This window comes from Hippichthys cyanospilos, chromosome 16, assembly GCF_059441005.1.
Source record: "Hippichthys cyanospilos isolate Australia breed blue-spotted pipefish chromosome 16, RoL_Hcya_1.0, whole genome shotgun sequence".
Classification (NCBI taxonomy): Eukaryota; Metazoa; Chordata; class Actinopteri; order Syngnathiformes; family Syngnathidae; genus Hippichthys; species Hippichthys cyanospilos.
This window is the reverse complement of record NC_142384.1, coordinates 556966-569887: the sequence shown is the minus strand read 5'-3', so window position 1 is coordinate 569887 and position 12922 is coordinate 556966. Positions and strand designations below refer to the sequence as shown.

Genomic DNA, 12922 nt, shown 5'->3' with positions numbered 1-12922 from the left:
CCACTGTATGAAAACCCCTCAGCTAAAACAGTGTGATGGACTGATGCAGCACTTCTGTTTTTGGTGTAAGGTGACATTCGAATGTACAGTCATGAAATGAGAAGCCTGTTATAAAAAAATATATATATATATATATATATATATATATATATATATATATATATATATATATATATATATATATATATATATATATATATATATATAATGTGTGTGTGTGTACATACACACACACGCACACACCCTGTGCTGTTTTTAAGCCTATTGTATCAACCAATTTCCTCCGAATTGTCTTAGTAACTACTTTTCAGCTGTTGTAACCAACATTCAGTTCAGCATCATTCAGTGTTTCATCAGTTACCGGTTAATGCTGCCAGCATACTTGAGTCCGTTACAGTAATAAAATGAATGAGTCAGACAGTGGAAACACCTTTGATGCTATTTTTTTTGAGCATCAATTCATCTGTTTTATCATTAATTCTTCATTAAGAAATTTTACAGCAGTTAGAATGAGGACTTTCCACTGTTTGATACTGCCTTTACTAAAACACTGTACTTCTTCATATTTAAATGTATAGTTACCCTTTACAGTAAAAAAAATGGAAGTGCCTTAAAGTGGAAACACCTTTGATGCGATTGGACCAGATTTGTTCCCATTATTTTTTTTTTTTGTACTACTCTGTGCATCTATTCATCTCCTATTTTATCATTAATTCTCCATTAAGAAATACTATTGTAGTTACAATGAGGACTTTCCACTGTATGATACCCCCTCGACTAAAACAACATTTGTTCATATTTAAATGTTTATTCACCCAATGGGAAACATGTTCAAACTACAGGAAAACAAGACATTGCTCAACCTCTTCCACCGTCTTTTAGCCTATTCTACCATGCAACTTCCTTTGAACTTTGAATTCCGTGTCATTGAATAATACATTGCTTGAGAGTTTATGCTACCAGCATAATTGAATTACCTAAAGCAGGGGTCATCCACGTAGTGGCCGCAGGCACTGGGTCGCCCCCAAAAATCACATGAATAACCAGCAGACCTGGTCTGCTATAATAGTTATAATAGTTCAAGTGATAGACCATTGTAATTTTCCAGGAATTTTACTAACGATTATGCAAATCACATATACATGACATATTACACTTGATTTACTACAGCTGATCCTTAATTCTTGTGAGAAATCAATCACATGATCAAGGTCTTCACATAAACTGGTTATGCCGGCTTTGTCCAAAAAAAGGGAGAGACACCAAGGTTCTTCGTACTAATGCTTTACTGACTGCACTTGTTTGCAACAGTTCACACCGTAGAACTGACACATACAAAAGAGATGTCAGCTACGGACAACATAATATGCATTTAAACATAAACCAAACTCATACATACCACTTTGGGCCGCTAAACATAGACAAAGCTGGAACACTTTACGTCTTCGGATATACGCGTGCCGTCGCGTCTGACTTGATGACAGCAGCGTGAATGATTTTCCCGGAAGCCCCTTTCGCGACCCTTAATAAACTCTGCTAGCTGACGGATTGAAAATCATCCATAAATTAACACTATTGCTCCAGTGGATTTAGAAATAATATGGAGCCATTTCAACCGAAATACAAAATATAGAAATTGAACAGAACAAAATTAGGTTACGTTTCAATACAACATTGCCCTCTTCCGGCGAATGCACGGTATTTCTTTGCCAACCGCCACCACTGGTAGTCCTTCGTATTACTCAGTACCAAAGAATTGCTCTCGGTTTCAAAAAGTTTGGTGATCCCTGCCCTAAAGTTTGAATAAGAAAAAAAAGTCAATTGGAAATTCTTTGCTGCTGGAACAGATTTGTTTCTATTCCCTTTTTTTTTTTTTTACATTTCTTATTGTGCAGCTATTCAACTATCTTATCTTGATTTATTTAATAAGACATTAAAAAAAACACTCTCCACTGTTCAGGCATACTCTACCAACTAATTTTGTTCTTAACTTCTTAGGAATTACTTTTCGCGTTTGTTTCTCGCATTCAGTTTAACACCATTCAGTGTTGCATCGATTATGCTGCCAGCATACTTGAGTGCTGAACAGTAAAATTGTGTCATACAGTGGAAACCCCTTTGATGCAAATTGGCCAGATTGTTAAATGCCACAAAATACATTTAATTCTCTGCATATTATAATCATTATAATATCCAGAGAATTAAATGTTTATAATTAAACATTATAATATAATGATATTCAATTTCAGAGAGGTTTTTCTTTTGTGCTTTTACTTGATGCATTTTAGACAAGCTGCTTGTATTTCTCAGTAACTTTATTCCAACAAAATGCTGTATCAAAAGGAATCACACTTTGTCCACATTACCCTCTTCAAACCTCATGAGACAACCTGGACAACACCCAGACTGCTCACACTTGTCTACCACAAGAATTTTGGCCGAAGCAGTCAGTCCAGCACAGAAAAACATTTTGCTCGCTCCAAATCCTTCGCTCACGCTTGAGTTGTGTCCTTACGTGCTCAGCGAAAACGCAGAGGTCGCAAACACAGAAAATCAATATATTTTTATGTGCTCAAAAACTGTTCTTGCTCGGTCAAAGTCTTTCGGTCTTAACCATTTCATTTATAAATGGAGGTACTGTGCGGGCCCGTATTGGTGAGTGCAAATACTTTATTTCTTATGTAGTCACGTTTATTAGTTAATAATCAATGGCTGCAAAAATAAAAAGTAAAAGAAAAGAAACTATTGGTTTTGAATGCTCTGGAAATTGAGGGTTGCTTCATTAAATTATTAAGGGTGATGTTATGAATGGTGTGCATTCTCAAGCCCCTGTGTACCTCTAGATGTTATGCTTATTAAGTAGTAATAAATAGGCACATAGTCGGTATGCACAGCCGATCTGAAGCCCGCTACAACTTTAATAAATCACCCCTCTTTTTTTTTCAAGATGACGTACATTACCAAAATCGAATGTTTTTTCCGCTTTCTGCCACTTAGGGGTGGGGCTACTTGGAATAAAAATTCACTTGACATTGACGACGACAGAGAGAGGTAGGCCATTATTTCTCCAACGCGATAGTCTATGCTATTTGGAATAAAAAGTCCACCTCACATTGACGACGACAGAGAGAGGTAGGCTATTATTTCCTCTTAAATTCAAACCGAATGTAACACCTTCCCAAAATTAGATAGATAGATAGATAGATACTTTATTGTTTAGTTTACTTTATTATTGAGAATTTATTGTTCTGCGTGTTTCAGTTTTTTCGAGTGAATGTACTTCTGTGACATGTTTTTTTTTTTTTTTATATATATATTTGGAATATATAAATACTGCAAATTACATTTTGCCGACTGACCCGACTCAAAATGTAAGAAAGTGACAAAAAAACTCGAAAATATTTAATATATAAGGCATGGTTATACACTTCAAAATGTATAGTGTTAGGTTTATTTTCCGTAACGTTGTTTTATGTTCTGTAAATGCCGTTAGAAATCGGTGCAAACCAGTGTGAAAAAAAATTCGGCCTTCTGCCACATATATTAAAAAAAAAACCTCTTGGCTAGCAGGTGGAGGAAAAATTACCTTGCATTGTGTAACACGTTTTGTGTAAAACTACAAACAGTCGATGAACCATTGGAAATGTCTTTATTTTATGCTCTTCTATTATAGACAGTACATTTCATTATTTCATCGTCAACGTTTTCCCCTTTTTTTTTCTCCAACGCAATACTGGGGTGGGGTGGGGGGTAAAACTCGATTTAATTATATACACTGCTTTGTCGCCGCTCGTCACAATAAATCCCTCCAGAGTGCTGGAATATGTTAGGGATTTTTATTTTGTTAATGTGCAAAGAAAGTGTCAACTGAAATTTCGTAGTTTGTTTTCCATCACAATGTATATGTGGACGCTTCTGCTAGCACACAGACTCGCCACGTGCGGCTTTAAGCTAGCTTGACCTGTTGCTTTTGTTGCTCAACACTGACACCTGATGGATCTTTAAAATCATTGCTCTCAACTTCATCCACTGACTCATGACATTTTATTTCGTTACAAATACAGGAATTGTTGCATTATTTGGTTTTGTTGTACATAATACTATCTTTAAATGCAGTCAATAAATGTAATATAATGCTGGTGTGAAAATTTATTTCTTTTTCATGATATTACGCTGACGTTAGAAAAGGCAGACGTTCCTATTTAATTGACATGAAATTATTTAATTGAAATTAAATTGATGCTTTGTGGTTATCCCCTCAACAATTCACTCTTGTGGAAATTGCGCGTCATTATACCACTAAACTTTAAATGATGTTGTGCATATACTAGGTTCGGTACAACTGTACCGTTTTGGCAACTATTTAGAATTTATTTGATGAAATATCACGGTCCTAATAGTGTGGCAACACAGATGCTCATCGCGAAAGCAGTAAAAGTAGAAACATGCATCACGGCCAAAAACTGGATTTTTTGCCCTAACGACCGCTAGAGTTGGACGGATTTCATGAAAACAAAGTTGTTGCCCTCTGTGACGGGCAAAGCGTGTACAAACTTGTTCTATTTCCAGATTTGGCTGCCAAAGTCACAGAGGGCAACAACTTTGTCTTTTGTAATTGTGTGGATAGCCGGACCCCAAATGTCCTGCTAAGCAGGAGGGGGATGAAGATTTATTCTGGTCCCCAACTCACCATCTCCCCTGACCTGGAGGCCCAAGCCAAGCTCCTTCTGTGCCCCCCATCGCCACCATCACCCCTCAGGCAATCAAAAATCAGGCGCCTGAGGGCATGGTTTCCCTTGAAGGGCAAGTAACTCATGTAAGTTTATTAGGTCACATATGCACCTATAAGCACTGTCACACACATGCTTGTACATACACTCATCAAAGATAACGTGTGAAAAAAAATCATTTATTCATTAATTATTTTTCTATTATTCTATTTCCATCATGTGTATTACGCCCATTTTTTGTGTTCTAACACGATTACTTGCTTTCTCTTGCAATACTGTATTTGGAATACCTTTCGTTTTTCATTAAGTGTCAACTTGTTTTACGTTCAAAATGTGATTGACTAAAACTCACCATTACTTTGGTTTGTCGAGAGGTTGCCCCAGAAGGACATGAATGCATTTGAAATACAGTTACGTGCAGGTTAACACAATTATTGCAATGAACTGATTATTACAAGGACACCCGAATGACTTTTTTTCTTCCCTTTCAGTTTCACGGTTGTTTATACACACACATTCTAGGCACGAGCACACATAATTATGCCTTTGACTTTTATGTTTACCTTGGTCCACTTTAGATGCAGTCAATGCGGATGGTGAGGCAGAGGGGCACCCGGGATGCGCCCATGTGCATAATCACAATTCAAAAAGTAAGTACACAGTTAGTGATTTTCAGTTGTCGAACTTCAAACAACACATACAGAGCATTTTTAAACTACTACAGGATGAAGCATCTGTAAAGATCACCCTCTGGAGGGAGGCCACCCTCAATAATGTTTCTGTGGGGATCAACTATCGCCTCACCCATTTGAGTGTACGAGGCAATGACTACGGTGTCACCATGCACACAACGCAGTACACCAAAGTAGATGTGAGTAATTAATTGCTTCTATGTCAGTGGTACTCAAAAATTGCCTGTGTTCAAGGTATTTTAATACTTATCAAGCAACATCAAGACAAAAACAATGCAGTACTCAAAGTACTTCTGTCTCAGTCACGCTCTTGCTGCCATTTATAGCATGTGAACTACAATCTCACAACACATTTCAGTCAAGACAGAACCATTGACGTAGCTTGGCTATTCTGATTGAACCATACACGTGACACGTGTGTTTGGATTAATAAAATGAATACAACACACCTGTGAATCCAAATGAAAGTCAACTTAGGTTTGGCCTCTTAATTCCAATTGAGGTGTTAATATGAAGCATTTTCATAACTATGAGTCATTCATATCTATTCTAATTGGAATAAATGGTATTAATTAAACACATGAGTCAACCCAGTCACCATCCCTCTGGCTGTGTGGGAAGCCACATTTGATGAGCGCCCACTTATACCTGCCGGTGGCCTGTGCCTCACACTTTTGTTCATGAGTCATTCATATCTATTCTAATTGGAATAAATGGAATAAATTAGACACTCAGCTATGGTTGAACTTAAAATTGCACAAATCCTGTGAATTCCGACTTTTAATGGTAATTACAATAAGAGTTCTGTAGTCCTCTTTCATTAAACGCAAAATGATAAGGTTTTGTGTTAAAAACTGAAAGTTAAGTATAATGATGACCATCTCGCGCGAGCGTGTGCCTGGAATGTGTGTATGTAAACAACCAGTAATTTTGTTTTGAATTTCATCCATTATGACACTTCATTTTATCATTCCACTCAACAGATCTGCGAGTCAAGCAAAAACATCACCATCGTGTTGATTACTTGGTGGACATAGTGGAGGTGGTGGAGGACTCGGGGAACCCAGTCACTATCCCCCTGGCCATGTGGGAAGCCACATTTGATGAACGCCCACTTATACCTGCCGGTGGCCTGCGCCTCCCACTTTTGTTCAGCACAGAGGGGGAAGTCATGAGACTCCATACAGAATAGTTTTTTACATCGTTTCTTTTTTTCTTTCTAATGTTAATAATCCAGCCTGTTGGCATAAGTTTCATTTTTTATACTCGTTTTTTATTTTGTAATGAGTGAGTGGCAACAACACACTATAGCTTCCTACTTTTACTTTCAGTTTTGCGTTGGAGTTGTGGAGAAGAAATTTAGCACTAAATCGGTCTAGTAAATACTGTATTTTTTATTTATTTCATTTTGCAAATGCAAGAGCGGATTTGATGTGGCAACGTTACCTGTCCAGATGTAAATTAATTATGTTTAAAAAGAATTACGAGACTGACTGTTCATAATACGTCACAGAATAAAGGCGATGTCTGGTGAGAGCCCTGGTGGGGACCCTCGGCCAATGTTAATCTCTTCTAGGGCGATCGAAGTATTTTTCTATTCTGCACTGACTAAAGGAACGACGAAGCTAAGATGCTAATGTAAACTGAAAGCCATGTTGTTTTCCGCCGAATGCCATTGCATTGCTCGCAAAAAAGTATTCTTGTATGTTCTAAAACTATCTCGTTGCATATTGCAATGCTTGTTAGGCACGATAATTTTTGTTCATTTACAATGAGCTCATTCGTTATTTTGAATACGTTATAATAAATTTATAGTACTGTAGTTCTTAATTTAAAATGATTATTTAATAATTTACATAAATTCTTTTTATACTATATAAGTATCTCTTATTTACCTAATTTTAAAATATATGTGATGCCTTAAATGCAGTCCAAATATGAAATATGAAATGTAATGTAATAATAATACAAAACTATTTATTATACTATTTATTTTAGTGCAAAAGTGACATTTGAAATGGAAGCCTTCCTTGCTGCTTAAATGGGTGCTTTGCGGCTGTGCTTCACCTGATGGCTAAATTTCACATTGAGGTTGTGTAGATACGAGCTTCTGTTGTACTTTATGCAGTTTCAGTGACTCTCTTGAAACAATTAGAATATATCAAATCAAAAACCGTGTTTTTGGCTTTCTCTTTCAGAATGGCAACAGCATTGCTCCATTGTTAAGGTGGTTGCAGAACACATAAGTGTCAAGGCAAAACCTGTGTCCTCACCTTGCGTCCAAAGACACAAGAGCATCGATTTTGTGTTTGTCAATGAGCAGAAGGGCCACAAAAATTCATGTCGAGCCCCAACTACAATTACCAGAGGAAAAGGAGGCCCAAACCAGAGAGCTGCTCTGTGCCTCATCTGTGCCATCAACACCAGCCCACGTAAAACAAAAGCTGCCTGAGGGTACGGTGACTGTGGATGGACAATTCATCCATGTAAGTTTGTTGAGTCACAAACGTATACACACACACTCACAACAGGGCTCCATCCAGAATATTTATTTTACTAGGAGCATGGTATCTGCTAATCAGAAATTTAAGAGGTTATTCAAAGTAATATGCAAATATATGAAAATAAATATTCATTATTTTGAGATTTTTCTAAATATTTATGTATTTTTTGCACTGGTTCATCTGCAATATTTATATTTTTCACAAATTACATACATACTGTACAAACATACATACAAATACACATACATGCGCACCACATATTATACATACCTACTGTACTGTACACACTCATGCGTACAGTGTACATACATGCATACACAATGTACATACTGTACAGTACATACTATACATACATACATACATACATACATACATACCTAAAATAGGTACCTAAAATATATTTTCATATGCCTGCAACTCCACAAAATAGGAACCAATGTGACAGGAATTATTTTATTTTTGAAAAAAAAAATATGTAAAACACATAAATACCGATTCCAGTGTTTGAAGCATTTTATATACCTATTCATCCATCCATTTTCTATCTATATATATTATATACCTATCCATCCATTGATCCATCCATTTTCTGTCTTCCAGCAAGCCAGCGATCCTTGTGAGGACAAGGATCGCAGGCTTGCTGGTTCCTATCCCACCTTACTTCAGGCAGTAGATGAAGCACGCCCTGAACTGGTTGCCAACCAACTGCAACAAGGTACCATCACAGTATCTTGTTGCACAAGTATTTCTTTTTTTTTGTTTTCTAAGAATGTTACAATAGTTTCTTGTATTTTTATTATACATTGCCCAAATGTCAAATGGAAATGCAATGTGGTTTTATCAAAAATATGTCACCATACTGAATTGTGTCAAATGCTTTGAAACTCTGACCCATTTTGACACAACTGTCCCATTGATGCAGTGTTTCAGGAAGCAGTCGTGATGCTCAACATGGATTCATGTGAGTGCGTCGCGATACTGACCCATTTCAACACAGTTGCTTCAGACGGATTCAGTGGATCAAAAAGCTTTGATTTCTACAACACTAGATTTCATTCGACCCGGCAAAAATTTCAGTCCGTCGAAAAAAGCGAGTCTGTAGTTCATCTCTATCAAAAGTTTTGATTTTTAAAAGAAATCAAAACAAATGCTCCCTTCCGCCGCTAGAGAGCAGTAAATATGAAAAAATCCCTCACGTCCAGTGTATTAAAAATAAAATTAATCTGGTTTCATGCAAAAGACGATTAATATTAATATGATATAACTTAATCTTACTGGCCATGCGCTGCTATAACGTTTTATTTTTTGTTTCAAAGTAGTATGACAATCAAGGCCAAAAAACTAAATAATCATAGCTTCCACTTCGGTTTGTTAGTGTGGTGAGTTGGTTCAGGAGTAAAATTGCATTCAGTCAACTGTTAAAATAAAGCCGTTGTTAACACATTCACCACCAAACACAAAAACATATTTTTTTCTAATGCAATCGTTTGTGAATATATGTGTTTTGCTTAGAACAGATCTCTTGTCATCCGTGATTACGATAGGTATGTAGGATAGGCTACAAATGTAGGCTAATGATAAAACATAGTTCTGGGAAACAAAGCTAGAGTTGACATTTTTTTACTGATCCACCTGAGAACAGAAGGTGTAGATCCGGCCCCAGAGCCAAAATGAGTTTTGACATACATCGAATACAAAAAAAAAACAACGTCAATAGTTTTTGCTTTTCTCTTTCAGAATGGATACAACATTGTTCATCGCTAAGGTGGTTGCAGAACACATGACTCTAAGTAAAAACTGCATCCAAAGTCAAAAAGAGGGCAGCAGTTTCGTGTTTGTCAATAAGTGGAAGGGCCACAAAATTGATGTCGGGCCCCAACTGCAATTACCAGAGGAAAAGGAGGCCCCAGCCAGAGAGAGCTCCTCTATGCCTCATCTGTGCCGTCAATGCTATCCGTCATGAAACAAAAACTGCATGAGGAGACGGTGACCGTGGATGGACAATTCATCCATGTAAGTGACGAACGAATACACACACTCATGCGCACACACAACAGGGCTCCATCCAGAATTTTTATTTTACTAGGAGAATGGTAACTACGAACCAGAAAATTGAGAGTTTACTAAAAATATTATGAAGAAAATAGTGTTAAAGAACTATTCATCATTTTCAGTATTTCCTTGTATCTTCTACATTATTTGACTCATTCAAAATGTTCCAACTTTAATCGATTTCCCCGAAGCCCGCTGTTCCATGAATTCCATTTTCCTCTTCCCACAATTCAAAATGTTCCCACAATTCCTAATGTTTTGTTTTTTTCTTTTATCTTCTACAAAGATAGGCCTATTTAAAACAATGCCAACTTTGTATATTTCACATGATGTCACAGGTTCAAGCACTTCAACATTCAACATAACTCCAGCATGCAACACCTCTCCCTTCAACTGTTTGCCCTTCACACGCAATTTTTTGAGGAATTGTACATAATCTAGTTGTAGAATGATGTTTGCCAAGAAGGGTCAAAATGTGCTTCACTCGGGCTGAAAACGCTGTTTTGGCCATTTCATTAATGTTGTCTGTAAAATAAAAACTAAATATATTTCAACAGAAAAGATTAATGTTATCCTAAATATTCTTGCTTCTAAAGCATAACCAAGCAGAAATTTCATTGTAGAATGATGTCTGCCAAATAGGGTCAAAATGTCCTCCACTCGGGCTGAAAACGCTGTTTTGGTCATTTCATTAACGTTGACTGTAAAACATAAACTAAACGTAGTTCAGCAAAAATGATGAATGTTATCCTGAATATTCTTGCTTCTAAAAAGCATAACCAAGCAGAAATTTCATTTTCGAATAATGTCAAGTGTTTTAACTTTTTTGCTGTGCTTCTCCCACACTTGAAGGGTTAGTACCAAAACTGAGCTTCTAACTGGGTTCCACTCAATGACCAGACTCTTGTTTTTCCTTTTTTATTTCCTTTTTTATTTTGATTTTCTTCAATCCTTGTTATGTTGGTCACAGGTAAAAAACCCTAAACAAAAAACATTAACTCTTTTCACATTCCTTATAAAACCCGATACACAATATTACATAATCAAAATACACAGTACGTGTTTGACATTAAACTAGCAGTGCCTTAAAATTAGACTACCTACTTTTAAATTACGCGAATACAACAAAGAATAAATTTCAGCAAGCCATTAACTACAATACACACGCCGAATGATTTAGGCCAACCCCTAAACCACCTCGGTAATGCTGTCCAGCCCGTAGCAAACAAGCTGGTGGGATCTCAGGGTTCCTCTTGGAGTTGAAACCCGGATCTTTAGCAGGTACCGCTTGGTCTCCACAGTCACTTGCATCCCGCCGACTCCATGGACTACAAGAGTCACATCCTCACTCCTCAAGTTCAGCTTACTCATGAGTTATGTAGTTTGTGTCAGAGGCCAAGTCTATCAGAGTCCCAATCTTCTGGCCAGCATTTGCGGTGACTTCCAGGATCATCATAATGACAGGGAACTCTTCAAGGCCTTTCTCTGCCAGCAGACTCCTCTTCGGCACAGTCTACTTGCCCATATATCTTCTTTTGATTTTTAAGGAACTTAATGAGCATGTCGAACCTGTCCTCAGGGGAGGGATCTTCCTCTTCTGACACATGGACTAGCCACTCTTTCTTTAAATCCTTCGGCAGCTTACTTTCCAGGGACTTTGTGACGAGTGGATTTTTCAGGGCACCGGTGTTCCCTAGTCCACTGAGGTCATACAGAGGTGGAATAGGGCCTATTCCACAATTTGTATTAAGTCCACAATCTTCCTGGGATGGTGACTTTTAACAGGTGGCAGTGCCTGTAGCTCCTCCATGATTTCCAGCACAATTGCCATTTTGTTTCCGAACATGTTTTCGAGGACCCGTAAGATCTCATCCGCCGTCCCGTATGTTGACAGGCGAAGGTCCCTCACGACTTTGTCCTCCAGGCTACCCAGCAGTTGGATCTTTTTGACCTCCCTGGACCCGGTCGGTTCCCCTTGCCTTTGGAGTGCCTCCCACTCTTTCCTCCAGGGGTAGAAGTCTCGTTTGTTGCCGTAGAACTGTGGTAGTGCCTTTGGTTTGAGTGTAATGGCAGGTGACTAGTGTGGCACTTCCTCTGAGGAACTACTTTCCAGCTTTACTAGCAGTAGGGTAGCTTTTTCTGAGGTTAACTCCAGTAGCGAGCCCTCCACATTCCTGATGCGCTGCTGGAAGTCAGGCCGTTCCTCTTCTGGAACCCATCGAGTCCACTGGTGCATGGATTCCTTTGCCTTTTTCACCAACCCTTCAAGGTTGCTGAGCATTAGTTCATACACCTCCAGCTTAAGGCCGGATTTCCTTGCCAGGCGCCTACAGTCTTTTTCGGCTGCCTCCACAGCAAATGAGCGTTCGGAGCAGCCAAAACTTCGCCACAGCACCTCCTGGACAATAGTTTCCACTTCCTCAAGCTTCTGTTCGCAGTCTTCTGTCGTCTTCCTCAGATCCACATTGATGTCCTCTTTAGCAGTAGTGATGTCCTCTTAAGCAGTAGATTAAAGCTCCGCTTCCTCAATGAAAGCTTCCACTTCCTCATTTGCCTCCAATATCTTCTCAGCCTCGAATGTCACCTTGCTTAAGGCTCCCAATAGTTCTTCTGTCGACATTTTCTTGCAAGACTTTAGCAGTGCCTTTGCTTGTCGGGTAAACCGCTGTTTGGCGGTCAATCTCTCTCTCTTCAACTGTTGCAGAGACTTCGACTCGGCCATCCTGGGCTTTGGTAACAATGTTAGCTTACTGAGCTTGGCAGGAGCGGGCAAGATGTGGGCTCAGCAGCAGGAGCGGGCTGGCCTGGACGCAATGCTGGTTTGGTATGCTTCTTCAACCAGCAACTGCTCAGTTTTTTACTGTCAAGTGTTTTTTTTTTTTGCTGTGCTTCTCTCACACTTGAAGGGGTAGTACAAAAGCTGAGCTTCTAACTGGGTTCCACT

General features: G+C 38.4%; 1 protein-coding gene across 8 annotated transcripts; it reads left to right on the top strand.

Moving 5' to 3' along the window:
• The first annotated feature begins 238 nt into the window (after positions 1 to 238).
• On the top strand, positions 239 to 11610 carry LOC148410099 (uncharacterized). Of its 8 annotated transcripts, XR_015868225.1 has the most exons (11): positions 239 to 3132; positions 4570 to 4816; positions 5309 to 5380; positions 5455 to 5601; positions 6406 to 7513; positions 7621 to 7649; positions 7746 to 7908; positions 8527 to 8641; positions 8849 to 8887; positions 9664 to 9939; positions 10317 to 11610. XR_015868225.1 is itself a non-coding variant. In XM_088437605.1 (10 exons), coding segments are annotated over exons 5-10 (369 nt in total). In that variant the 5' UTR covers positions 239 to 3132; positions 4628 to 4816; positions 5309 to 5380; positions 5455 to 5601; positions 6406 to 7492; the 3' UTR covers positions 9666 to 11610. The 8 variants fall into 8 exon arrangements, 6 of the variants coding, with proteins under 6 accessions (XP_088293731.1, XP_088293730.1, XP_088293735.1 ...); XM_088437605.1 differs by having other exon boundaries at positions 4628 to 4816; positions 9664 to 11610; XM_088437604.1 differs by having other exon boundaries at positions 9664 to 11610.
• Positions 11611 to 12922: the final 1312 nt, after the last annotated feature.

Coding starts and splice junctions, on each gene's coding strand:
- LOC148410099 (XM_088437606.1), top strand. CDS start 7,493: ATGGCTAAATTTCACATTGAG. Junction 7,650..7,745: donor AGCATTGCTCCATTGTTAAG/GTGGTTGCAGAA, acceptor GTCAATGAGCAG/AAGGGCCACAAAAATTCATG. Junction 8,642..8,848: donor TGCCAACCAACTGCAACAAG/GTACCATCACAG, acceptor CCATTGATGCAG/TGTTTCAGGAAGCAGTCGTG.